At 42.0% G+C, this 24,851-nt stretch overlaps 1 protein-coding gene across 1 annotated transcript in view; it reads left to right on the plus strand.

Moving 5' to 3' along the window:
* GSDME (gasdermin E) overlaps positions 1 to 20,921 on the plus strand; it is a 71,693-nt gene extending 50,772 nt beyond the window's left edge. Inside the window, 6 exon segments of the mRNA XM_059073975.2 lie at positions 3,395 to 3,556; positions 5,494 to 5,621; positions 6,329 to 6,524; positions 17,215 to 17,285; positions 18,133 to 18,139; positions 20,534 to 20,921. Of these exon segments, the coding sequence (XP_058929958.2) occupies positions 3,395 to 3,556; positions 5,494 to 5,621; positions 6,329 to 6,524; positions 17,215 to 17,285; positions 18,133 to 18,139; positions 20,534 to 20,826 (857 nt within the window). The 3' untranslated portion in view covers positions 20,827 to 20,921.
* The last annotated feature ends 3,930 nt before the right edge of the window (positions 20,922 to 24,851 follow it).

Consider the following 24,851-nt stretch of genomic DNA (forward strand, 5'->3'; position numbering starts at 1 on the left):
TCTCTCCTCCCACCTTCTGGGTGGGAGTACAGTTCACGAGGATCCTGTCTTCTGAAACTTCGAGAGGAGGCCACTCCCTCCGTGTCCCTTGGGGGAGGCATCTGTGAGCCCGTCCTTGACGAGGGGTTCTCTCAGCCACGATCCCTCCCTTTGCCAACAGACCGCCCCCCCTCTTATGGCCAATCAGAAACATTATGTCATTGTCTTGAACTTTAGCCTTTGCTTTGTAGCATTAGGCATTTACCAGTGTCCTTTCAGCACGGACTTCTGATTGGGCACCTGTGGACATGAACCTGTGCTTCCCACCCTCCCAGGTCTGTGCACTTCTCTGCAGGTCCAGAGGCCGACACCAACACCCCCCACCTCGTTCCCATCACAGACTCTTAATTGGCTCCTCTGCTTTGAATCTTTCCCATTCTAGCAGTGTAGCTGATGTGATTATTTAAAAATACACATTTGGTCACTTCACTCACCTACTCAAACACCCTTCTGAGGTGCCCTTTGTCCCAAGATAAAGTCTGCCCTTCCAGGCACGTCGTGTCCAGCCTTGCTTCTCATCACCAGCGCCTCCCAACGTAGTGATCCAGCCAGGGTTAACCCACCGTCTGGGAACCCTCCACTCTCGCTTACCGTGAGCCTCTGGAGTGTGCTCCCTGCCTGTTGGCCCTGCTAATTCCTACCAGGCTTTAGGGGGCTACTTAGACGCTGCTTCGTCCAAGAATCCTTTTCTGCTTCTTTCTCCACACCTGCCACTCTGGATTCAGTGACCTGTCCACCTCTTCCACTCATATCATACTTATTGTCAAGGCCTAGGTTGTGGTCCTTTTGAATCTCTGGCTCCTTGCAGTGCCTGATGCTGCAAAGAGTGAAGGAGTTGGCAATGCCTTCAAGGGGGGCTGTGCATATGTGTAAAGGAAGAGTGGTGCTGGAGTCTTGGACTCCCAATATATGGTTGGGGGCCCCACAGGGCTCTTGGCAGGATTTGAGACTGTGTTAATGGTCATGGTCCTTGTCCTTGTCCTTGTCCATGGTCCTTGTCCTTGGTCCAGGTCCATTCCCTGGGGGTCCGTTCACGCTTATCCACCTAGGTGCCTGGTGCATAGGGTGGAGCGAGCCAGGGGCATCCTGGATGACTAGGAGTGTGGGCGGGTCGTCGGGTGAGTAAACGAAAGCTTGTTTTGTCTTTAGACAGCCATCCTGTCTTTATGGATGTCATTAGTGTCCACAGCAATTGAAAATACGTGCTAATACCCATGCCTTTCACATGTCATGCAAGTACTAGGCTCAGCCACATTCTCATTCCATAGCCTGTACACAGATTATTAAATACAAGCATAAAATGAACCCTCATTCTTTTAAAAAACTTTTTATTGGAGTAGAGTTGCTTTACAATGTTGTGTGTTTCAGGTGTACAGCAAAGTGACTCAGTTATACATATATCCACTTTTTTAGATTCTTTTCCCATATAGGTCATTACAGAGTACTGAGTAGAGTTCCCTGTGCTATATACAGTAGGTCCTTATTAGCTGTCTATTTTATATACAGTAGTGTGTATATGTCAATGCCAATCTCCCAATTTATCCCTCCCCACTTCCCCCGTTAACCATAAGATTGTTTTCTACATCTGTAACTCTATTTCAGTTTTGTAAATAAGTTCATTTGTACCATCTTTCTAGATTCCACATACAAGCAGTATCATACGATATTTGTTCTATGACTTACTTCACTCAGTATGACAATCCCTGGGTCCATCCATGTTGCTGCAAATGGTATTATTTCATTATTTTTTATGGTTGAGTTATATTGCATTGTATATATGTACCACATCTTCTTTATCCATTCCTATGTTGATGGGCATTTAGGTTGCTTCCACATCTTGGCTATTGTAAATAGTGCTGCAGTGAACATTGGAGTGCATGTATCTTTTTGATTTATGGTTTTCTCTGGGTGTATGCCCAGTGGTGGGATTGCTGGATCATATGGTAGTTCTATTTTTAGTTTTCTAAGGAACATCCATACTGTTCTCCATAGTGGCTGTATCAATTTACATTCCCACCAACAGTGCAAGAGGGTTCCCTTTTCTCCACACCAGCATTTATTGTTTTAGATTTTTTTGATGATGGCCATTCTGACTGGTGTGAGGTGATGCCTCATTGTAGTTTTGATTTGCATTTCTCTAATAATTAGCAATATTGAGCATCTTTTCATGTGTTTTTTGGCCATCTGTCTGTCTTCTTTGGAGAAATGTCTATTTAGTTCTTCTGCCTATTTTTTGATTGGATTGTTTGTTTTGTTGTTGAGTTGTATGAGCTGTTATGTATTTTGGAGATTAATCCCTTGTTGGTCGCCTCTTTTGCAAATAGTTTCTCCCATCCTGGAGTTGTCTTTTCCTTTTGTTTATGGTTTCCTTTGCTGTGCAAAAGCTTTTGAGTTTAATTAGGTGCCATTTGTTTTTTTGTGTTTGTTCTTATTTTCATTACCGTAGGAGGTGGGTTAGAAGGAGAACCCTCTTTCTTGAGTTCACACAGTTTTTACTTAGCAAGGACACACTGTTGCATTTTTACCTACAACTTAGTTACCTTAGTTGGGCCCTCAAATATGGAAGTACTTAAGGGGCATTTCTTTTTATAATTTTTAAAACCTTTTTATTATGGAAAATTACACACATGTTCAGAAGTACAGATAGTATAATGAACCCCATGTACCTACCATCCAGCTTCAATAACTAGGGCAATTCATGTTTCATCTATAACTTCCCCACCTCTCTCCACCCCTACTCAATTGTTTTGAAGCAAATTGTAGGCATTATATTATTTTGTCTATAAATATTGAAATATCTCTAAAAGATAAGGCTTTAAAAAAAAGACTGGTCTCTTCATACAGATTCATATAAAATATATTCTTTTGTGTATGGATTTTCCTTTCAACACGTTTGTAAGGTTCGTTCATATAATTGCAGAAAATAGTTTATTAATGAAGAATAACTGACTCTCCAAGAGCCACGTAACCACTTGTGCACCTAAATATATTGTCAATAATTCTGTATCAGTTCAGTCAAATCAGATTTCTCAATCAAATTCCAATTTTCTCAGTTAAATATGGTGGGTTGTTTGTTGGAGTTGGTTTGTTCCAGTCAGGCTAAGGAAGTACTTCTGATGTTTGAAAGGTTGCTTCCTGCCTGTTCAAAGAACCTTATGTTAAGAACAACCATTTCTCCGGTATTTGTGGGAAGTGGCTGAGTTTTGGTCAAATAGCATAATGTGTAGGAAGCGGGTGTATGCGGAAGAGGGTGGACATGTCCCCCTGCCCTGCTTGATTTAGGTAAAGCCAGGTGTGGGATGTGCCAACAAGGCTGACCCTAATGCCCAGCTTGTCCTTTTCTCCTGCATTACAGGATTCTGCCTCCTGCAAGGGAAGCATGGGGGCTTCGAGCAGGAGAGAAGTGACTCTGCCTTGCTGGACCTCCTGCCCTTACGGGAGTTTGCGTTTTGGGACATGCCAGATGCTGGGCAAGGGCTGCCTGCCTCGGATGGGCCACTGAGTGTTTTAAAACAAGGTATTGCTGGCAGGCTGGGGCATGGTGAGCTGCTGGGTCATTGAGTGCTGTACCCCAGGAGGTGATGCGTCCTTCAGAAGTGGTGACTCCTTAGTGATTTGATGGAAAACATTTGAGAACAGACAGGATGGTGCCTGAATCAGTTCTAGTTTACTCATCAGGACTCACCTTGGTCAGATCTTAGGGAACCACAAGTCTTGGATGGCCTGTTTTAAGGAAGGGGTAGGAGGCTGAGGAGGGGAAGAGTTAGGGGCCTAACATTTTCTTTCATCTGAACCATAGGAGTCTTGCTGACTACCAAGAAGAGCTAGTCAGCAGCAAGGAGAGAGAACCCAAGTTTTGCATTTGTTTCATTTATTCCAGGCTTCATTGCCAAGACAGGCAACGCTTTGTTAGCATCGCAAAATGCTCTCTTGGAGGCCCTTATCCACGTGGCATCCAGTGAGGAGGAGGGCAGTACCTGTGACTTGCCTGCAGCAGTTCCTTTCGCTCCCCACAGCATTTTGTGTTTTTCTTAAAAGTTTTTTGTAGGGGGGTAGGGCAGGAATTAGTAGGAGTGCCGTATATAGTGGAAGAGGAGATGGGCAAGGAAAAAGAGAAACGAATAATTAAGAGCTTAGGGAAAAAGAGCTAGGACCAGCTCAAAATATCTCTGGCTTGGAGGGTAAGAGGAGAGACTCATCAGTGGGGCTTCAACGAGTCCCAAACCAGAATATAGATGCTTTTGTTTCTGTAGCAAAAATATCAGTGTTGACAGAATTGGCAGTGGAGGCCCAATCTTAAGGCTTTCCCATCTAATGTAGGGCTGCAGGCCCCCTCACGGTAATTGGGTGTGATTTTCAGCTGCCACTTAAGTGATGTCAATGTCACGGGTTAGAATCGCATCAGCAGTGGTGCTACAGCCTTGAACTGCACTACAGGGAAGTGACAAGACAGGCTGAGCTTTCTTATAATTTCCTTACCCACCAGTCCACCCTGTAAGTTGGTCATTCCAGTCAGCCTGGCATGGAGTGGGGAGGCAGGAGTAGGGTGGGCACCTGCCTCTGTGCCCTTGGACCCTAGACCAGCCAGGACAGCCCTTCTCTCCAGGCTGGGGCTGGCGAGGAGCTAATTGTGTTTATAGAGCAGTTTTTGAGTATAACTGTTGTCTGGAATTTGACATCAGTGGAGGGTGCATTTATGCATTGGTCTGCATCCCTGTATATGAAAGCTTTGGTTTATCAAATCTTGTTTTTAAATTCCCACTAGGCTTAAATTACTAGAAACTTTTGACTATCTTAAAATGAAAACGGAAGATTTTAAGGGGAGAGGCTCAAGCATCCTGAAGAGGATATTAGTAATCCAGCTGGGATTCTAACCCATTCTCCAGGACGGGTGAAGAAGAATGGAGAAAGTGGAATACCTGTGTTTGCCCAATGAAAACGGTGCCACAGCCCCTTGAAAAGCATGCATTTAATATTAAAGGATACAAAATCTGTAGTGTATTAGAAAGATATGAAAAAGAATGTATTTTGGAATTTGCATGATGACTCTGAAGGTTTGTAAAGTCCTGATGCTTAGTAATTCAGCCTTGATAATTTAATACTTCTAAATGGCCTTTCCAGAAAATAATTGATTAGACTTAATGTTTAGTGAGTCAGCAGGAAAATAAAGTCGAAACAAAACTTGGCTTCCCTCTTTTCTGTCTGTTTTTTTGTCTCTTTCTGTCTCCCCTCCCTCTCTTCCCTTCCCTCCTTTCTTCTTCCTTTAGTAGTTTGACTGGTTAGTGAAAAATATGCAGGGTGGTATTTAACGCGTCCTTTATTTCTGAGTTCCAAGACTGTGCAGCTGGAAGTGTTTATGAAAGAACAGAGGACAATTAGCTATAAAAAGCAAGAGTTACTGGTCCTCGTTCTGAGATAAGTCACGAGACTGGGTATGTTCTGCTGCTTTCACAGCCACTCTGTTCTTGGAGAGGAATTTCCATCCCTTTGTGGAGCTGCCAGAGCAGCAACAGAGAGCTCTGAACGACGTCCTCCAGGCGGTCCTGTTTGATGAAGAATTACTCTTGGTTCTGGAACAAGTGGTAAGACCGGAGACATCTCAAGGTAGTATCTCCGCATGGTTTTCTGGAGATGTGGACGGGCTAGATCTCTTGGGATAAGGCTTTGAGCTGGGATAAAATGGTGTTTAAAATTTCCCCACCTCCTTTTAACCCTAAAGCTTCTTTTTTTTCTTACTCCCAGGTTCTTAGTTTTCTAACTGCAGAAAGGTAGTCGATGTGATAAGTAGAGGGTGTATTAGTTTCCTAGGGCTGCTGTAACAAATGACCACAAAGTCCAATTTACTCTCTTACAATTCTGGAGGCCACAAGTCTAAAGTCAAGGTGTCATTAGGGCCATGCTTCCCCACAGGCTCTAGGAGAGAATCCTTTTTTGCCTCCTCCAGCTTCTGGTGGCTTCTGGCATTTCTTGGCTTCTGGCCACATTGCTCAAATCTCTGTCTTCACATGGCCATCTTCTTTCCTGTCTGTTAAAGGACACCCACCATTGGATTCAGGGCCCACCCCAATCTAGGATGATCTCGAGATCCCTACCTACATTACATCTGCAAGGATGCCAAATAAGGTCTCATTCTGAAGCTCCAGGTGGACCTATATTTGGGGACCACTCTCCATCTCACTACAAGGGTTGTGTGTCATGGGGCAGAGGCCTGTGTTGTGCCCAGCTTGGCCTATGGCTTTACTAGATCTCTCTTTTCTCTTCCCCGCCCCCCCGCCATCTCTCCCCACAGTGTGAGGACATAGTCAGCAGCCTGTCACCCTCATTGGCGGTGCTGGGGAAGTTGAAGCCTTCACAGCAGCGGGACCTCGTGGCCTTCCTGCGGCTAGTGGGGTACAGTGTGCAGGGCGAGTGTCCAGGCCCAGAGGATGTGGTCCACAACCAGAAACTCCCTTCTATGGCCTACTTCTTGGTCAGTGCGCTAGCAGGTATGGGGAAAAAAAGGGGAAGAAATGCTGTTGCCTTGAAATTACTTTGCTTACTTTGTGGACGATTTGGTACATAAGGTTCCCTCCCTTTCAAGCAGTGCAGGGATGATAAGCAGTGGAAGACTGAGGAAGTTAACAGGATTGCCGTGAAGTCACGCACCTGAGTATGAAGGAGGCCTGTCTGCTGCCAGCCTCCTCCACTCTCTTGGAGCGAGGACTTCCCTTTCCTCCCCCAGGGAGGGCTGTCTGTGGGCACACTCCCTTACCAACACAGGAAATCAATTTCCCCAGACACAGCCAGCGATTCAGACTCGCCGCCTGGCAGTGCTGAGCGGCAGTGGCTTTCATTTGGCTACTGCTCTCTCCCCCAGTGTTTCGTTCCTTCTGGTCCTCTTGTTCCTCTTTGCAAACTTATGGCTCTACCCCAAGTGCAGCATTTGTGGCCATTAGGGCAGGGAGGCTGCAGAGAGCATCCCAATGCACTAGGTTGCTGGGCCCAGCAGCTCCACAACTTCCGCACGCATCCTGGCCATCCAGTTATTATTGAGCAGTGGACCCCGCCCTGACACTGCTTTGCCAACTCCCATCCAGAACGCACCTTGCCAGCAGGTCTGTGCTGCCAGAAGGTGGTCATCCTGTATGAGGAAGCTGGGCTTTCATATCCTTCTCAGAAGGGCAAGACCTGGCAAGGCAGCCCAATCTTAGTCCCCACAACTTCCCTTTAAGGTGATGTTAGCCAGGGCACTGAGCTCCTGATACATTCAGAGTTCCTCCCCAGCACCACATGGGAACAAAGGCCCAGGAATCTCCAGTTTTTAAACAATTAATCAGAGCAAATGCCTCTCTCGGCTCCATATGCCAATGAATGTACGCTCTATGTCTTATTCCAAGTCATGGGTAAACATTTTGACTGGGATAGGACATAAGACAGAGCCCTGTGGAACTCCACTGGAGACCTTTTCCCAGTGTTAATTGGTGTATCAGAGAGTTTAATTCAGGCATTCTATCAGAAGCTAATGTACAGGCCAGAGTTCTCTCGCTTGCGAGAAGCCCTTTCTTTACACACCCTATTACTTATTGAAATTTTTTTTAACATCTTTATTGGAGTATAATTGCCTTACAATGGTGTGTTAGTTTCTGCTTTATAACAAAGTGAATCAGTTATACATATACATATGTTCCCATATTTCTTCCCTCTTGCGTCTCCCACCCTCCCTATCCCACCCCTCTAGGTAGTCACAGAGCACCGAGCTGATCTCCCTGTGCCATGCGGCTACTTCCCACTAGCTATCTATTTTAATCTCAATAGGCTGGACCAGTGATGTCAAATATGTAACACATGGCCAACACTATGAATGCACCACTGTCCCCTTTTTCCTGAGCCTGGACACAGCCTCAAATTCTCTGCAGCCTTGCACACAGGCAGCCACTTGGGGTTGACACATAACATGAGACTTACCTGCTGTGTCTGAGCTGGAAGCTCAGGGATAGTGAAATCTTTAAGTGCAGCTGAAAATATCTGCAGCCTATTTCTAAACCAAGGGTGCTCTTCTGCATCTCTCTGAACTGATCTCATTTATGTGTCAGTCACTGTGGAGGTCGGACTGGTGTAAGCTCTTTCACTAATGCTCTTGTTTATTCTTGGCCCTTCTGAGTTGACCTTTTCCTCCTACAACAGTCTTCTCAAATCTGGGAAAGGTGCTAGAACAGAAAACGGCCCCTTTTGGAAGCCTGTTTCCAGCTTTCTAAATAATAACGCTAGTTTTTTCTATAGCACTTACTTTTTTAAAAAAAAATTGAGATATAATTGACACGTATATACATTAATTTCAGGTGTAAAACAAAATGATTCGATATTTGTATATATGTCTCATTAGCTATGTATGCATCACCATACATAGTTAAAAGTTCATCACAAGAAAAATAAACTTTATAAGATTTACTCTTAGCAACTCTCATACAGTACAGTATTATTAACTTTAGTCACCATCCTGCACACTACATACCCATGACTTATTTTATAGCTGGAAGTCTGTACTTTTTAACCATCTTCACCCATTTTACCCACCCATATACATTTTATCCACCCCCACACACACCCCTCCTAATCTGCTCTATGAGCCTTTTTAAATTTTAAGACTCCACATATAAGTGAGATCATACATTGTCTTTCTCTGTCTGACTTATCTCACTTAGCATAATGCCCTCAAGGTCCATCCATGGTGTCACAAATGGCAAGATTTCTTTTTTTTTACTGATTAATAATATTCCTCTGTGTGTGTACCACATATTCTTTATCCATTCATCCATTGGTGGACACTTAGGTTGCTTCCATATCTTAGCTTTTGTAAGTAATGCTGCAGTGAACATGGGGGTGCATCTTTTCAAGTCACTGTTTTCGTTTTCTTTGGATAAATACCTAGGAGTGGAATTGCTGGATTGTATGGTAGTAAGACTTAATTCTTTGAGTAGCCTTAAAAAATTCTCACCAACAGTGCACAAGTGTTCCCTTTTTTCACATCCTTGCCAACACTTGTTATTTCCTGTCTTTTTGATAATAGCCATTCTAACAGATGTGAGGTCATACCTCAGTGTGGTTTTGATTTTAATTTCCCTGATGATGAGTGATGTTGAGTACCTTTTCATGTACCTATTGGCCATCTGTATGTCTTCTCTGGAAAACTTATTCAGATGTTCTGCCCATTTTTAAAAAAAATTTTTTTAAATTTACTTTTAATTTATTTATTTTTGGCTGCATTGGGTCTTCATGGCTGCGCACGGGCTTTCTCTAGCTGTGGCGAGCGGGCTTCTTATTGCAGTGGTTTCTCTTGTTGTGGAGCACGGGCTCTAGGGTGCGCGGGCTTCAGTAGTTGTGGCTCACGGTCTCTAGAGTGCAGGCTCTGTAGTTGTGCACAGGCTTAGCTGCTCCGTGGCATGTGGGATCTTCCTGGACCAGGGCTCGAACCCGTGTCCCCTGAACTGGCAGGCAGATTCTTAACCACTGTGCTGCCAGGGAAGCCCCTTCTGCCCATTTTTAAATTGGATTTTTTTTTTTTTTGCTATTGAGTTGTTGTTTGAGTTTTTTATATGTTTTGGATATTAACCTCTTATCAGATATATGATCTGCAAATATTTCTTTCCCCATCAATAGGCTGCCTTTTCATTTTGTTGATTTCCTTTGCTGTGCAGAAGATTTTTAGTTTGATGTAGTTTCACTTATTTTTGCTTTTGTTGCCTTTGCCTTTGGTGTGAAATCCAAAAAATCATTGCCAAGACTGATGTCAAGGAGCTTACTGCCTATGTTTTCTTCTAATTTTATGGTTTCAGATCTTATGTTTAAATCTTTGATCCATTTTGAGTTAGTTTTTCTGTATGGTGTAAGATAGTGGTCCAGTTTTCCCAGCACCATTTATTGAAGAGACTGTTCTTTCTCCATTGTATATTCTTGGCTCCTTTGTTGTAAATTAATTGACCATATATGCATGGGATTATTTCTGGGCTCTCTATTCTGTTCCACTGATTGATGTGTCTGTTTCTATGCCAATACAATACTATTTTGATTAATGTAGCTTTATAATTTGAAATCAGGGTGTGTGATATCTCCAGCTTTGTTCTTCTTTCTCAAGATTGCTTTGGCTCTTCAGGATCTTGTATAGTTTTAAACAAATTTTATAATTGTTTGTTCTATTTCTGTGAAAAATGCCATTGGAATTCTGATAGGGGCTGCACTGAATCTGTAGCTTGGGTAGTATGAACATTGTAGCAGTATTCTCCCAATTCATGAACACGAAATATCTTTCCATTTATTTGTGTCTTCTTCAATTTCTTTCATCAGTGTCTTATAGTTTTCAGTGCACAGGTCTTTTACCTCCACGGTTAAATTTATTCCAAGGTATTTTATTCTTTTTGATGCAGTTGTAAATCGGATTGTTTTCTTAATTTCCTTTTCTGATAGTTATTAGTGTATAGAAGTGCAACAGATTTTTGTATATTGATTTTGATACTGCAACTTTACTGACTTTATTCGTGCTAACAGTTTTTTGTTATTTAGGGTTTTTTCTATATATAATATCATGTCATGTGCAAATAGGGACAGCTTTACTTCTTCCTTTCCAATTTGGATGTCTTTTGTTTCCTCTTCTTGCTTAACTGCTCTGGCCAGGACTTCCAATACAATGTTGAATAAAAGTGGTGAGTGGGCTTCCTTGTCTTGTTTCTGACCTTAGAGGAAAAGCTTTCAATTTTTCACCACTGAGTATGATGTTAGCTGTGGACTTGTCATATCTGACCTTTATTATGTTGAGATATGTTCCTTCTTTACCCACTTTGTTGAGAGTTTTTATCATAATTGGATGATGAGTTTTGTCAAGTGCTTTTTCTGTGTCTATTGAGATGATTATATGATTTTTATCCTTCCTTTTGTTAATATGGTGTATCACATTGATATGCAGATGTTGAACTGTCCTTGCATCTCTGGACTAAAATCCCATTTGATCATGACGTATGATGCTTTTAATGTATTGTTGAATTTGCTTTGCTAATATTTTGTTGAGGATTTTTGCATCTATGTTCATCAGGGATGTTGGTCTGTAATTTTCTTGTGGTGTCCTTGTCTGATTTTGGTATCAGGGTAATGCTAGCCTCATAAAATAAGTTTGGAAGTGTTCCTTTCTCTTGTTTTTTGGAAGAATATGAGAAGGATTGGTTTCAGTTCTTTAAATGTATGCAGAATGCACCAGTGAAGCCATCCTGGTCCTTGACTTGACTTTTGTTTGTTGGGAGATTTTTGATTACTGATTCAATCTACTTAGAAAATCCGATAAGACTGATTACTACTATTTCTTCCTGATTCAGTCCTGGTGGATTGTATGCTTCTAGGAATTTATTAATTTCTTCTAGGGTGTCCAGTGTTTTGGCATATAATTATTCATAGTACTCTCTTATGATCTCTTGTATTTCTGGGGTATCGGTTGTAACATCTCCACTTTCACTTCTGATTTTTCAATTTATTTTTTTAACATCTTTATTGGAGTATAATTGCTTTACAATGTTGTGTTAGTTTCTCCTGTATAACAAAGTGAATCAGCTATATGTACACATATATCCCCATATCCCCTCCCTCGCGCATGTCCCGCCCACCCTCCCTATCCCACCCCTCTAGGTGGTCACAAAGCACTGAGCTGATCTTCCCATGCGATGCAGCTGCTTCCCACTAGCTATCTAGTTTACATTCTTTTTTTTCTTGGCAAGTCTAGCTAAAGGTTTGTTAGTTTTCTTTATCTTTTCAAAGAACCAGCTATAGTTTCATTGTTTTCTTTTATCAGTCTGCATTTCATTTAATTTCCACTCTGATCTTTATGATTTCCTTCCTTCTACTAACTCTGGGTTTCATTTGTTCTGTTTTTTTGAGGGATAAAGTTAGGTTGTTTGAGATTTTTCTTGTTTCCTGAGGTACCCATTTATTGTTGTGAGCTTTCCTCTTAGAACTGGCTTTGCTACATCCCATACATTTTGATATGTTGTATTTCCATTTTCATTTGTCTAAAGGTATTTTTGATTTTTCTATTGATTTCTTCTTTGACATATTGTTCAGTAGCACATTGTTTAATCTCCACATATTTTGACTTTTCCAGTTTTCTTCTTGTAATTGATTTCTAATTTTATACCATTGTGGTTGGGAAAAATGCTTGATATGATTTCAGTCTTCTTAAATATATTGAGACTTGTTTTGTGGCCTATAAAATATGACCTATCCTGGACAATGTTCCATGTGTGCTTGAGAAGAATGTATACTCTTTTCCTTTTGGATGGAATGTGCTCCATATATCTGTTAAATCCATCTGATCTAATGTGTCATTTAAGGCCACTATTTCTTATTGGTTTTCTCTCTGGATGATCTATCTATTGATGAAAGTGGAGTATTAAAGTCCCCTACTATTATTGTATTGCTATTTCTCTTTTTAGGTCTGTTATATTTTCTTTATATATTTAGGTGCTCCAATGTTGGGTGCATAAATATTTAAAAGTGTTATATCCTCTTGTTGGATTGACCCCTTTATCATTATGTAATGCCCTTCTTTGTCTCTTATTACAGTCTTAATTTTAAGTCTATTTACTGCAGATATAAAGAGAGCCTATATAACCCCAGCTTTCTTTTGGTTTCTATTTGCATGGAATATGTTTCCATCCCTTCATTTTCAGTCTGTGTATGTCCTTAACATCTGAATGAGTCTCCTGTAGGCAGCATAATGGTCTTTTTAAAAAAAAATTTATCCATTCAGCTACTCTATCTTTTGACTGGAGAACTTAGTCCAATTACATTTCAAGTTATTATTGATAGATATGTACTTATTGCCATTTTATTAATTACTTTGTGGCTCTTTGGTAGTTTTGTTCCTTTCTTCTCTTGCTCTCCTCCTTTGTGATTTGATGATTTTCTCTAGTGGTATGCTTAGATTGCCTTCTCTTTACTCTTTTATGTATCTGCTATAGGTTTTTAATTTGTGGTTACCATGAAGATTACATACCAACTTAAAATAGATGGTTATAAATACCTGTTGGTAACAACTTAAGTTTGAATGCATTCTAAGGCTCTACTTTTTTTTACTCTCCCCCTCCTGCCATTTTATGGTTTTGATGTCACAAATTATATTTTTATCTTGCATATCCCTTAACAAATTATTGTAGTTATAGTTTTTTTTTTTTTTTTTTTTTACTAATTTTGTCTTTTAATCTCATACTGGTTTTGTAAGTGATTAATCTACCCTTACAACATTATTCTGAATTTTACTATATATTTACCTTTACCAATGAGATTTATATTTTCATGTTTTCCTATTACTAATTGGTACTCTTTCATTTCAGCTTAAACAAGTTCCTTTTACATTTCTTGTAAGGCTCGTCTAGTGGCGATGAATTCCTTCAGCTTTTGCGTGTCTGGAAAATTCTCTCCCCTTCAGTTCTGAATGACAACTTTGTCAGGTAGTCTTGGTTGCAAGTTTTTTTTGTTCGGTACTTTCACTATATCATACCACTCTCTTCTCAGCTGCAAAGTTTCTGCTGAAAAACCTAGCCTGCTGATAGCCATGTGGGTGGGGTTTCCTTGTGTGTAACAAGTTGTTTTCTTCTTGCTGCTTTTAAGATTCTCTCGTCTTTAACTTTTGACATTTTAATGTGTTGTAGTGTGGGTCTCTTTGGGTTCCTCTTATTTGGAACTCCAGTCTGGGTTTCCTGGGTCTGAGTGTCTGTTTCCTTCCCCAGGTTAGGGAAGCTTTCAGCCCCTTTCTCTCTTCTTCTGGGATCCTTATAGTGCAAATGTTGGTCTGCTTGATACTGTAAGCATAGTTTCTTAAGCTGTGTTCACTTTTTTTTCTTTTTGCTGCTCTGATTGGGTGAGTTCCATTGCCTTGTCTTTGAGTTCAATGATCATTTCTTCTGCTTCATCTAGTCTGTGGTTGAACCCCTCTAGTGTCTGTTTTGGTTCATTTATTGTATTCTTCATCTCTGTGACTTCTATTTGGTTCTTTCCTATGTTTTCTCTTTCTTTGTTGAAGTTCTCACTGTGTTCATCCATTCTTCTCCCAAGCTTATTAAGCATTTTTATGATATTTTGAACTTTTTAGCAGGCAAATAAATCACTTATATGCTTTTCATTCAGGACCTTTTCTGAGCTTTTATCTTGTTCCTCTGTTTGGAACATATTTCTCTGTTTCTTCATTTTCCTTGACACTCTGTGTTTGTTTCCATGCAGAAGGTAAAATGGTCTCATGTAAGAGGACCTTATTCAACCTCACCCTAGCTCTTTGTTGTCTCTCAAACCTTTGTGATTGTCCAAGCAGCCTATTTTTAGTGGCTTCCAATAGTTGAGGGTTTGTCAACAACTGTCAGTGCCCCAAAGAGGATCTCAGTCAGCACCTAGATTTAGGCTGATTAGAAGCCAGACCTTCAGGCAGCAGCTTTTAAAGTATACAAGTATAGACAGACCACAGTGTAAATTCTGCTAGCCAGAGTCAGTTGACCTAGAAGTGTCACCTGGGTGGCAGTCACAGAAATCACAAGCCAGACGATTGTATAAGCTCCTTTCCAGGAGATACCAGCAACCTGGAATGAGGCAGATGGAGAGCACAAAGGTAGCACCCATTGGCCTCTGTTCCGAGAGCAGACCCTTAGACGTATGTCCAACCAGAAGCTTGCCCCTCAGGCCAAGCAAATGGGCCTCTTTCACAGAAAGACTAGGGGGTGTATTTCAGTTTGCTGTCTGACAGTGCCTTGGGGGTGGTAGGTGGCCAAGAACAGTCTGATTGTTACAGTCCCGAGGGACCCAGGAATGCAAACCCTGCTGGCCATGACAGCCAGACGATCAAGGGGGTGTTTCCTCGGTGGCAGCCACAAAAACAAGGGCACCAGAGACGTGTCATAGCCCTCCTCTGGGAAATACTGGTGCTTTGAAGTGTGGCAGAGGGAGGGTGCCAAGATGGTGTCTGATGGCCTCGGTCCCTAGAGAGTACACGAGCAGGTCCCTAGGTGTGTGTTAAATTAGACACCTACCCCCAGGCTGATGCTTTATGATAACAAATAAGCCTCTTTCATAGAGCGTATGAGGGCTTTTCAAACAGCTGCTTCTGTGCTGGGTCCTGGGGGTGGGTAAGTCCCCATGCAAGCCCTTTAAGAATGATTTCTCAGTTCACTGTAGGCTCGTGGGTCTTGTGGATGTGAGCCCCACTGGTTTTCAAAGCCAGATGTTTGGGGGGCTCGTCTGTCTGGTGGTCTTAGAAGTTAGGGTGGGGTTCAAATCCTTCACCACAGGGAGCACCTTGGGTTTTGAGTTCCCCTCGGATTGTGGGTCACTGCACCAGGGGTGTGGGGTTTACAGGGAGACTGTGGCTCAGCCTCTCCTACCTGCTGCCATGGGGTTTTTTTTCCTTGTTCACCTGATGTATGGGAGTCGCTCAGGTAGTTTGGGGTTTCTTCAGAGGAAACTGTCCCATATGTTGCTGTAGATTCAGTTTGTCCATGGAAGGAGGTGAGTTCCAGATCTTCCTATGGTGCCATCTTGAACCGCCCTCCTCCTGTTTGTTTAAAGCATTTCAGTCTCAGCATCTAGCCCATCTCCTGGAACACTTCCCCTACCATTTTGTGACCTTAAGCATGAACTTCCCAGGTTTCATTTGTAAAACACAATATGAAAGATCAAAAGAAATCATTTCCATTCCAGAAACGCTGAAGAAGCCTCTACTGTGTTTTAGGCACTGCTAGATGCTGAGGTAGGAGAAAATCATCATCCCCACCCTCAAGAGAACTACGGTCAAGCAGTGAAATTAGGTGGTAAGCGTTGTAAAGTAGAGCTGTGTCCCTAGCACCATGCTCAAGGTAGTGAATGACCGTTGAGTAACATGGAAGTAAAGTATTTCCAAGAATAAGGGATGATGATGATTACATGGGACTTGGGAGTCACCTGAGAAGTGAGGAATGGAAACATGAAAAGGTGAGATGACTTGTGACGGTAGCTCAGCCAGGATATCACGTCCCAGGGGACTTTGTCCCTGCCCTTCACAGCCCTGTGGATCTTTCCACAAGGCCCCATACCTTTACCATCTTCATCTTCCTGATTTGGGAGCAGGGCCTCCTTGAGAATCTGTTGAAAACTGTGGGGACTCTCTGGAGACAAAAGCACATTTAAACGCAATTTACGGGGTTCTCTGGCAGGCTCAGACCTCGGGGCTGCCCCTTCCCCCTAGCAGCCTCTTCTGCTCTTGGGAGAAGGCCGTGTTTCGCTGTGCTCTGTTGGGCCACAGCCTCAGCGACACACTTCCATTTATAAATAAGGCTGCTAATTAATGCAGGATATCGGGGGGTTCATGAAGTGTTCCCCACACCAGATGATGGAGCAGATGATTCTTTTCTCTTTTGCCTTTTCAGTGCAAAGGTTGTATCCCAAGGCATTGGGTCCTTACAGCAACTGCATCTGTTCTACCTTGGGAGGTATTTAAAACTGGTTTTGACTAACACAGATCTGGATTTCCTTTTCCTAGGGCGTGGCAGGACCCTTCTGGGGCAGCCCCTAGCCTTATACAGCTCTGTGCCAATGCTCTCTGCCACTGGTACCCTTGCACTGAGCTAGCTGTGGGCCAGGGGGCCCTGCACAGTCCTGGGCTCAGGAGGTCTGCTGTGCCACCCCTTGACTAGACCACATTACATCTTTCTCCCCCGAATGATTAGTGACCTAGGTATAACCCTTTATAGTTTACATAGTTCTCTGACATAGGCAGAAAAAAAGAAAATCTATAGTACGCAAATGAGGAAACGTGCTGAGAGAGGTATACATACTCAAGGTCGCTCCCAAATATTTAGTGGCGCTCAAATAAAGCTCTTCTGTCACCAAACCCCAGGTTCTTTCTACTTTTCCATGCTGATTCACTTTTCCCCGAGTCTGTACCGTTCTGATTGGCAAATTGCATGTAAGAAATATCCTCTGGAGAACACAGAGCTGGTTACCTGGTCCTTACATCTGTTTTCTAAAAGGCCTTTGCTGCAGGTTTCGCCCCATTCATTCATTTATTCTACAATTACTGAGCATATCCTCTGCCTGACTGGTAGAGGATATATAAATTAGGTACAGCTCGGGGGCTGGCTCTGTCTCCATGGGTGTTTTTTGATGGTGACTGATTTTTTTTTTTTCTTTCTCCTGCAGAAATGCCAGATAATGCAGCAGTTCTGCTGGGCACTTGTAAGCTCCAGATTATTCCTACTCTGTGCTACCTGGTAAGAACCTCCCAGAGAGGACCTGGGGATAGGCAGGAACAGGGAAGTGATGAGGAGATGGACACCTAACAGCTGATAAAACTCGTTAGGCTTTCTCATCCACAACAGCCCTTCAAAATAGGTTAAAACAGGTATTATTAATTTCTCTCTTTTTTACACCCTGCCCACATCACACACCCCATAGGAAGACTAAGGCTCAGAGGGAAAGGAGTTATTGAAGAACTTGCTAGCAGGGCTAGGACTCAAACCTTATATCTATACTCCAAATCTCATGATTTTTGCATTTTTTTTGGAGAGAATTTTGGCCAAGGCTTGGTGCAGTGTTGCAGGGAAGGGGCCTGACACCACATTATTTGCAATGGCAGTTCTGTGGCTGGACCAGTTTGATTCAGCTCTGCATCAAATTCAACAGGGAGGTATTCAAGAGGACTGCTTTGTCTCAGGGAGACATTTCATTTTCTCCTAGGAATATCATTAGCTTCATGCCCTCGGGAAATGCCATGGCAAGAGCAAGAATTAGGTAATGATGAGCTTAGCCCTGAAAGTCAAGGTTAAGCTTTTCCTTTTTAAATTACAAATTGGGTCATCAATAGAAGGAACCATCAGTAGGCTGGGCAGCTCCTCTGTTGTAGCTTCTGCAGGTGTTGCTCAGCCTAGGGCAGAGAAGCAGAGGATACCCGGCTATGTCATTTTGAGGCCTGGTTACTAAGGGCTGAGTCCAGCATGCTATGTAGACCCAAAGGACCAAAGCTCAGAGCTCTGCTCCCAGATCTGGGAAGCAGGTATTGGGGTGACTGCCTAGATAGGACCCTGCAGTTTGTTATGCATCTACTCTGGGAACTTTGAGTACTGTGGTTAGTGCCTTTGGTACTTTTTGGCGTGGCAAAGACATCCAGAGACTGCAGCAAGGCTTCATTCCCAGGAGCAGTTTAGATGTCATTCACAACCGAAAGCAGATTCTACCTGTGCAGAGGAATGCTCTGTTCTTGTACTTTGACCACAAAAACTGAACTACTTGAAAATGAGCCAGCATGCCACTGTGGTGCGTCCAGCTGAGGGTAAAGGCTGGTGGCGCAGTTTGGTTATGGAAACAATATGTATAGTTACCTAATTGTCTGCAATGACAGTAACTCTGCTTTCTAGCTTAGCTCCCTTTTGCAGCAACTAAGTATTTAGCATTTCCCAAGTCAGCCCTCACCATGTACTTACAAAGTCATCAACTGCATTCTGGAAGTATATAAAAAAAGAAAATACTGCCGAGACTGCATTAGCTAACTAACTCCCTCTCCCAACCAGCTCACAGTTAGCTGTCATCTTCCCTGCAGGTCTGCTCTAGGATTTGATCTTTGGGTTGCTTCCAAGTTCTGCTCTGTTGGTGTTCTGGGAGTAGCCATTAGGATGCACTGGGAGTCCCAGCACAGCTGGTATTCTACCTTGGTGCAAAACTACCCACCCATAGAGTCATCTGTTTGCCTTTGTGGGCTGCTCAACATAAAGAAGTAATTTTTCTTTATGTGAAGACACTCAGGAAGGTCTTTAATCTCCCCTAGAGCTCATAACAACGTTTGTTAGGACCACAAGGCTCCTGCCTCCTGAAGGAATTTGGGTATCTAATGTTTCCTATAGGTATTTACTTAGAGCAGGGTACAAAAATCTCCTTGCATGCCTGTCTTGTCTTGTCTTGTCTTGTCTGGCGGCCAGAGTAACTTTGAGAGGCTTGCTGAAGGGCTTTTGAAAGAACAGCGTCAGATACACTAACAACACATTTGCAAACTGGTGAAAAAGCTGCTAAGAAAGTGAGTTAGAATCATCTGGAGGGAACGTTAATTTCACACCCCCCACCCCTTGGGTGACTGTAATCTCTCTTATACCGAGAAGTGCCTCTGGGCACTTGGGGCAGATGTTCAGAGAAGAAGGCAGGATGTTGCTGGGTGCTTCTCCACCAGACCCAGGACACAGCCCACTGTGCTGCACCAGTGGAGCTCATGCTTAAAGAAGCAGGCCAGATCCACTCCCTAAAGCATCACCTACAATTTACAGTCTAGGCCATGTGGTAACGGGAAACCTGTGGTTACACTGTGTGAGTTGCATTGGGTGAATCTACAAGGTGTAGATTTGTAAGGCTGATTTTGATAACAGACACACAAGTTCCTTTATAGGCAAATGAATGCTGCCCTTCAGCCCCTAGGGCAAGTTGCTTATTACTTTTAGTAAGAAAGATTATCAGTGCTCAGAACATGTCTGGAATTCTTTTGGATTCCCTTCAGATTCAGTTATAATTCATGCATACCTTATAAAGCTTCATTTTTTATTTTAAATTTTACTCTACATTATTAATCTGATCTGGTTCTAAGTGCCTGTTTAAAATTCAAATCTACTGGCAAGTTTGTAATTACTAAAGATTAAAAACAACTGTGTCAGAGGCACTGCTCAAGACCCTAAAAGCAAAGTTTCACAGGTTCTGAGCAGTTGCAATTAGAGCAGCGTTTGATGTGACCCCTCTGAAGAACTAACGTTCAACTGAGGGTCGATGTTCTAGGCAGGGTATGAGGTAAGCACAAAAGACCAGGTCCCTGCTCTCCTGGGCAGCTTAGGTTTTAATAAACAGAGTAAACAGGGAATGTCAGGAAGATAATTTCAGATATAGCAAGCATATGAAGACAATAAAATAATGTAATAGTGGCTGGCGTATGGGTGTAGCGAGTGGCTCGATGGAGAGAGGATTAGGAAGGGCCCTTCTGATGTGGCATTTCAACCGACAGCTCAGAGAGGAGAATGAAGGTTCTGCGGGGAACTCTGGAGGAAGGATGTCGCAGGTGGAAGGAAGAGCAAGGGCAAAGGTTCTTCAGGCAAGAAGCATCACTAAATAAACCATGGTACCTACGTTTGAGGAGTTCATGCAAACACGTAAGACATTCTAATAGGTGAATTAAAATAAAACAAACCTTACTTACTGTGTGTATAAGAAAGTTATATTCTGACCTTTCTAATCTACTGGAGTTAGTGGATCCAGTAGAAGATAGAGTTCAGAGAGTAGGGATTTGGTCAGAGGACTCCAGGCGAAGTGGAGGTCCTGGCCTGGGCCAAATATATCCTGTTACAGCTTAAGGGTTTTCCCTGCTCTATTTGAGAAATGTAAACAACTTAATTTTCCCCCCATAATTAGCTAGAAGTGCTAACATTATTATCCAATGATGTGGATTTTCTATAACCTTTTTTGGTGGATTTGTTTACGTGTGTCATTTCAGCTCCGTGCTCTGATGATGGTGTGTCTGATCTTGAAGAGCCAGTCTTGGCTCCACTGAAAGATACAGAAAGGTTTGGGATCATGCAGCATCTGTTTGCCTCATCTGACATTAACCTGGAGAGACTGCAACCTTCTGTGAAAGCTGCCACCCGGAAGGACCCTAACGTTTTCCCACTGATTCTTTATATAAGCCTGAATGGACTCTGTGGTTTGGGCAGAGCACAGTGTGGATTACAGGTACACCTTGTTTTATTGCACTTTGCAGATAGTGCACTTTTTTTTTCCTTTTTTTAACAAATTGAAGGTCTGTGACAACCCTGAGTTGAGCAAGTCTATCGGTGCCATTTTTCCAACAGCATGTGCTCACTGTGTCTCTGTGTCACATTTTGGTAATTCTCCCAGTATTTCAGACTTTTTCATTATTATTATCTCCCAGTATTTCAGACTTTTTCATTATTATTATATTTGTCATGGTGATCTGTGATCTTTGATGATACTACTGCAAAAAGATTACAACTTGGCTCAGATGATGGTTAGCATTTTTTAGCAATATATTTTAAAATTAAGGTATATACATTGTTTAAACATAATGCTATTGTACACGTAATAGACTATGATAGTATAAACATAAGTTTTATATGCACTGGAAAAACAACAAATTTGTGTGACTTGCTTTATTGCAGTGGTCTGCAACCAAGTCCACAGTATCTCTGAGGTCTGCCTGTACGTGTTATCAGCCAAGCCTGGGTATTTTTCAGCATCATTAAGATTGCCTTTGGGGCTTAGATCACCATGTTAAAGGTTGATCTAGGAGATGAATTTACTGAACAGTTTACCGAACAGTTTAATAAGTGGTGACTTTTTGCATATGAATCGCCTCAAATTTAGCCACCAGGTACTCTGTGTACAGTGTCTTTTTCACAGGAGGTCCTCTTGTGCTGGTAACCTAGTGTCCGAGTTAGACCCCAGCATATAAAAGAGCTGGAGGAGGGTTGAGAAGTGTAAGCCAGAGTACATTCAGACCTTTTCTCTGCAGAAAAATGGGTCCATCTAGTTCCCACTTCCTGTTAAAAATAGATGAGGCTGATGCTTTTTGATCCAAAAATTTGTGAATGCTGTGGGGAGGAATTTCTCTTCATAGATTTGAATGTGCTGTATGCTATGCAGTGACTGATTGAAAAATGAACTGTATATGCCGCTAGAGTACAGAGGTTATTGTTTAGCAGAAGACTAACAGCAGGACACTGTTCCTTAGGGTCAAGCTCTATCCATTCTGACTTTGCCGTGCTTTGATGAATGTACCAATCCTATGTCTAGAGCAATGTGTGGATTTCCAATGCATTCTGGATGTTTAATTTGTAAAATACTACATTTTGTATCAAAGGAAACTTTGAATTGTGTCTATTTCTCTTTATTCTGCTTTCATATCCTTCTCCTATTAATAGCCTGGACTGTCTCCTGAGTGCTCCTGATGCCACTGGGGCTCTGAAGCCACTTCTGCTTTCCCATAGCAAGAAGTAGCTGAGACCTACTGCTACAATTTCTTACTTTAGGAGCAGGAGGGCAAGCAGTTGTTAGAGAGAAACATTCTATGTTACTCAGTACCTGTTTTTTTACCTCAGCATCACCTAGTTATTCCCTTTCTGCACTTGAGATTTTAGTGAATGTTTCATAAGGAAGAAATGAAGAAAATAACCCTTTCATGACCTCTATTGAAATAAGACAAAATATGCAAATACTTATATAAGAAAAAAAGGACACAGAGTGGTGGCAACAATGTAGAAAATAAGCACCTTATTCACAAATTGGAAAGGAACATGCAAAAGTCAAGATAGTTGTGTTAAGATGGTGGTACTATATATGCCTCTTGTCTGGTTTTCTGAAATAAGTATGAAGAACATACTACAGACAGAATGTGTGATATGAATCTACTTGCGTGAAAAACAGATAATGCACGGGAACCCTCATTTAAGAGTTCACAAGAAACAGGAAAGGATTTCGAGGTTGGGGCAAGAGGCACTGGGGAGTGGTTCACCCTTCTAGTCCTGTTAGAATTTTGTATGTCTTAAAAATAACAAAAAACCCCAAAACATAAAAAACTAAAGATGCCATCATCTAAGCAAATCTAAGACTGGCCAGTTATCCTGCTGGACTGTGTTTTAGACATTAGCTATTGAAAAAGATATAGCCAGAAGCAGCCGCATTGCACAGGGAGATCAACTCAGTGTTTTGTGTCCACCTAGAGGGGTGGGAGAGGGAGGGAATATGGGGATATATGTATACATATAGCTGATTCACTTTGTTATACAGCAGAAACTAACACAACATTGTAAAGCAATTATACTCCAATAAAGATGTAAAAAAAAAAAAAAAAAGATATAGCCTTATGCTGCTACAGCAGACCCCCATTGGGATCTGGTGGGTGAGGTAGTAAGTAGTGCTGGACTTCAGTGAGGGTGAGACTGGGCCTCCAAAAGGTTCTTCTAACTAACTAGTTTCCTCATCATTAAATATTAATTTTAAATGTATGTTTATTTACTACTTGAGATCCAGAACCACACTTCTTTTAATAATTAGATTTGGAAACAAGTTCTAGTATCCCAGAACACCTAGAAAACAGATAGTAAATATAGTAGTAGTATTTCCTAGAACAGAACAACCACCTTAACACTGATGTTTCCACAACCACTTCTGTTTCATAAATGGGTATAGGAAGAAATGCTGACATGATTAGCTGGTTTGGTGTGGCCTGATAATGGCCCCTAAAATGTGTTCATGACCTAATAAATCCCTAGAACCTGGCAAACGGAGACTTTACAGGTGTTTTTTAGGTTGTAGACCTTGAGATGGACAGATTATTCTGGATTATCTGGGTGGACCCTTAAAAGAAAGAAGGCAGAAGGGTCAGTGAGAGAGGGATTTGGCCAAAGACAATGCAGGAAAGATGAGGCATGAGAAGAATTCAGTGCTGTCACTGGCTCTCAAGACAGAGGGGGCCAGTTCAAGGACAAGAGAGCGGTCGGTCAGACAGCCAGCAAGGAAGTGGGGACTTCAGTTCTACAACTGCATGGAACTGGAGTCCACCAACAACATGCAAGAGCCTGGATGCAGATTCTCCTCCAGACCTGCAGGTAAGAGCCAGGGCAGGGCCTGGGAGACAACTTCACTTTAGCCTGGTGAGACTTGTGTTGGACTTCAGACCTACAGAACTGAGATGATAAGTTTGTATTTGAAGCTGCTACGTTTGTGGTAATTTGTTACAGCAGTGATAGAAAACTGACAGGTAGTATAAGATGGAAGAATGAACCACACACAGTTGGACCCTTGAACAACATGAGTTTGAACTGCACAGGTCCACTTATAGGGGGATTTTTTTCAATAAGTACTACAGTAGTATACAATCCACGGATGCCCAACCATGCATACCAAGGGATGACTTTATGTAAAACCTATATTTTTTGGCATATAGGTGAAACACTCTGACATAAAGCATAACAATATTTTCTTGGATCAGTCCCCCAAGGCCAAAGAAATAAAAGCAAACATAAGCAAATGGGACCGAGTTAAACTTAAAAGCTTTTGCACAGCAAATGAAACCATTAACAAAACAAAAAGGCAGCCTATGGAATGGGAGAAAATATTTTCAAATGAGGCTGCTGACAAGGGGTTAATATCCAAAATATACAAACAGCTCATACAACTCAATCATAGAAAAAAATCCAATCAAAAAATGGACAGAAGACTTGAATAGATATTTTCCCAAAGAAGACATAGGGATGGCCAACAGGCACATGAAAAGATGCTCAACACTGCTAATTATTAGAAAAATGCAAATCAAACCCACAATGAAGTATCACCTCAAACTGATCAGAATGGCTATTATCAAAAAGCCTACAATAACGAATGTTGGAGAGGATGTGGAGAAAAGGGAACCTTTGTATACTGCTGGTGGGAATGTAAATCAGTGCAGCCACTACAGAAAACCGTATGGAGGTTCCTCAAAAACTAAACATAGAACTAACATGATCCAGCAATCCCACTATCTGGAAAAAATGAAACCATTAATTTGAAAAGATACATGCACTCCAATGTTCATAGCATCATTACTTACAATAGTGAAGACATGGAAGCAACCCGAGTCCCCATCAACAGATGACCGCATTAAGAAGATGTGGTGTACAGATGGAGAGATATACCATGCTCTTGGATTGGAAGAATCAATATTGTGAAAATGACTATACTACCCAAAGCAATCTACAGATTCAATGCAATCCCTCTCAAATTACCAATGGCATTTTTTACAGAACTACAACAACAAA

Source organism: Kogia breviceps, chromosome 9 (genome assembly GCF_026419965.1).
Source record: "Kogia breviceps isolate mKogBre1 chromosome 9, mKogBre1 haplotype 1, whole genome shotgun sequence".
Lineage (NCBI taxonomy): Eukaryota > Metazoa > Chordata > Mammalia > Artiodactyla > Physeteridae > Kogia > Kogia breviceps.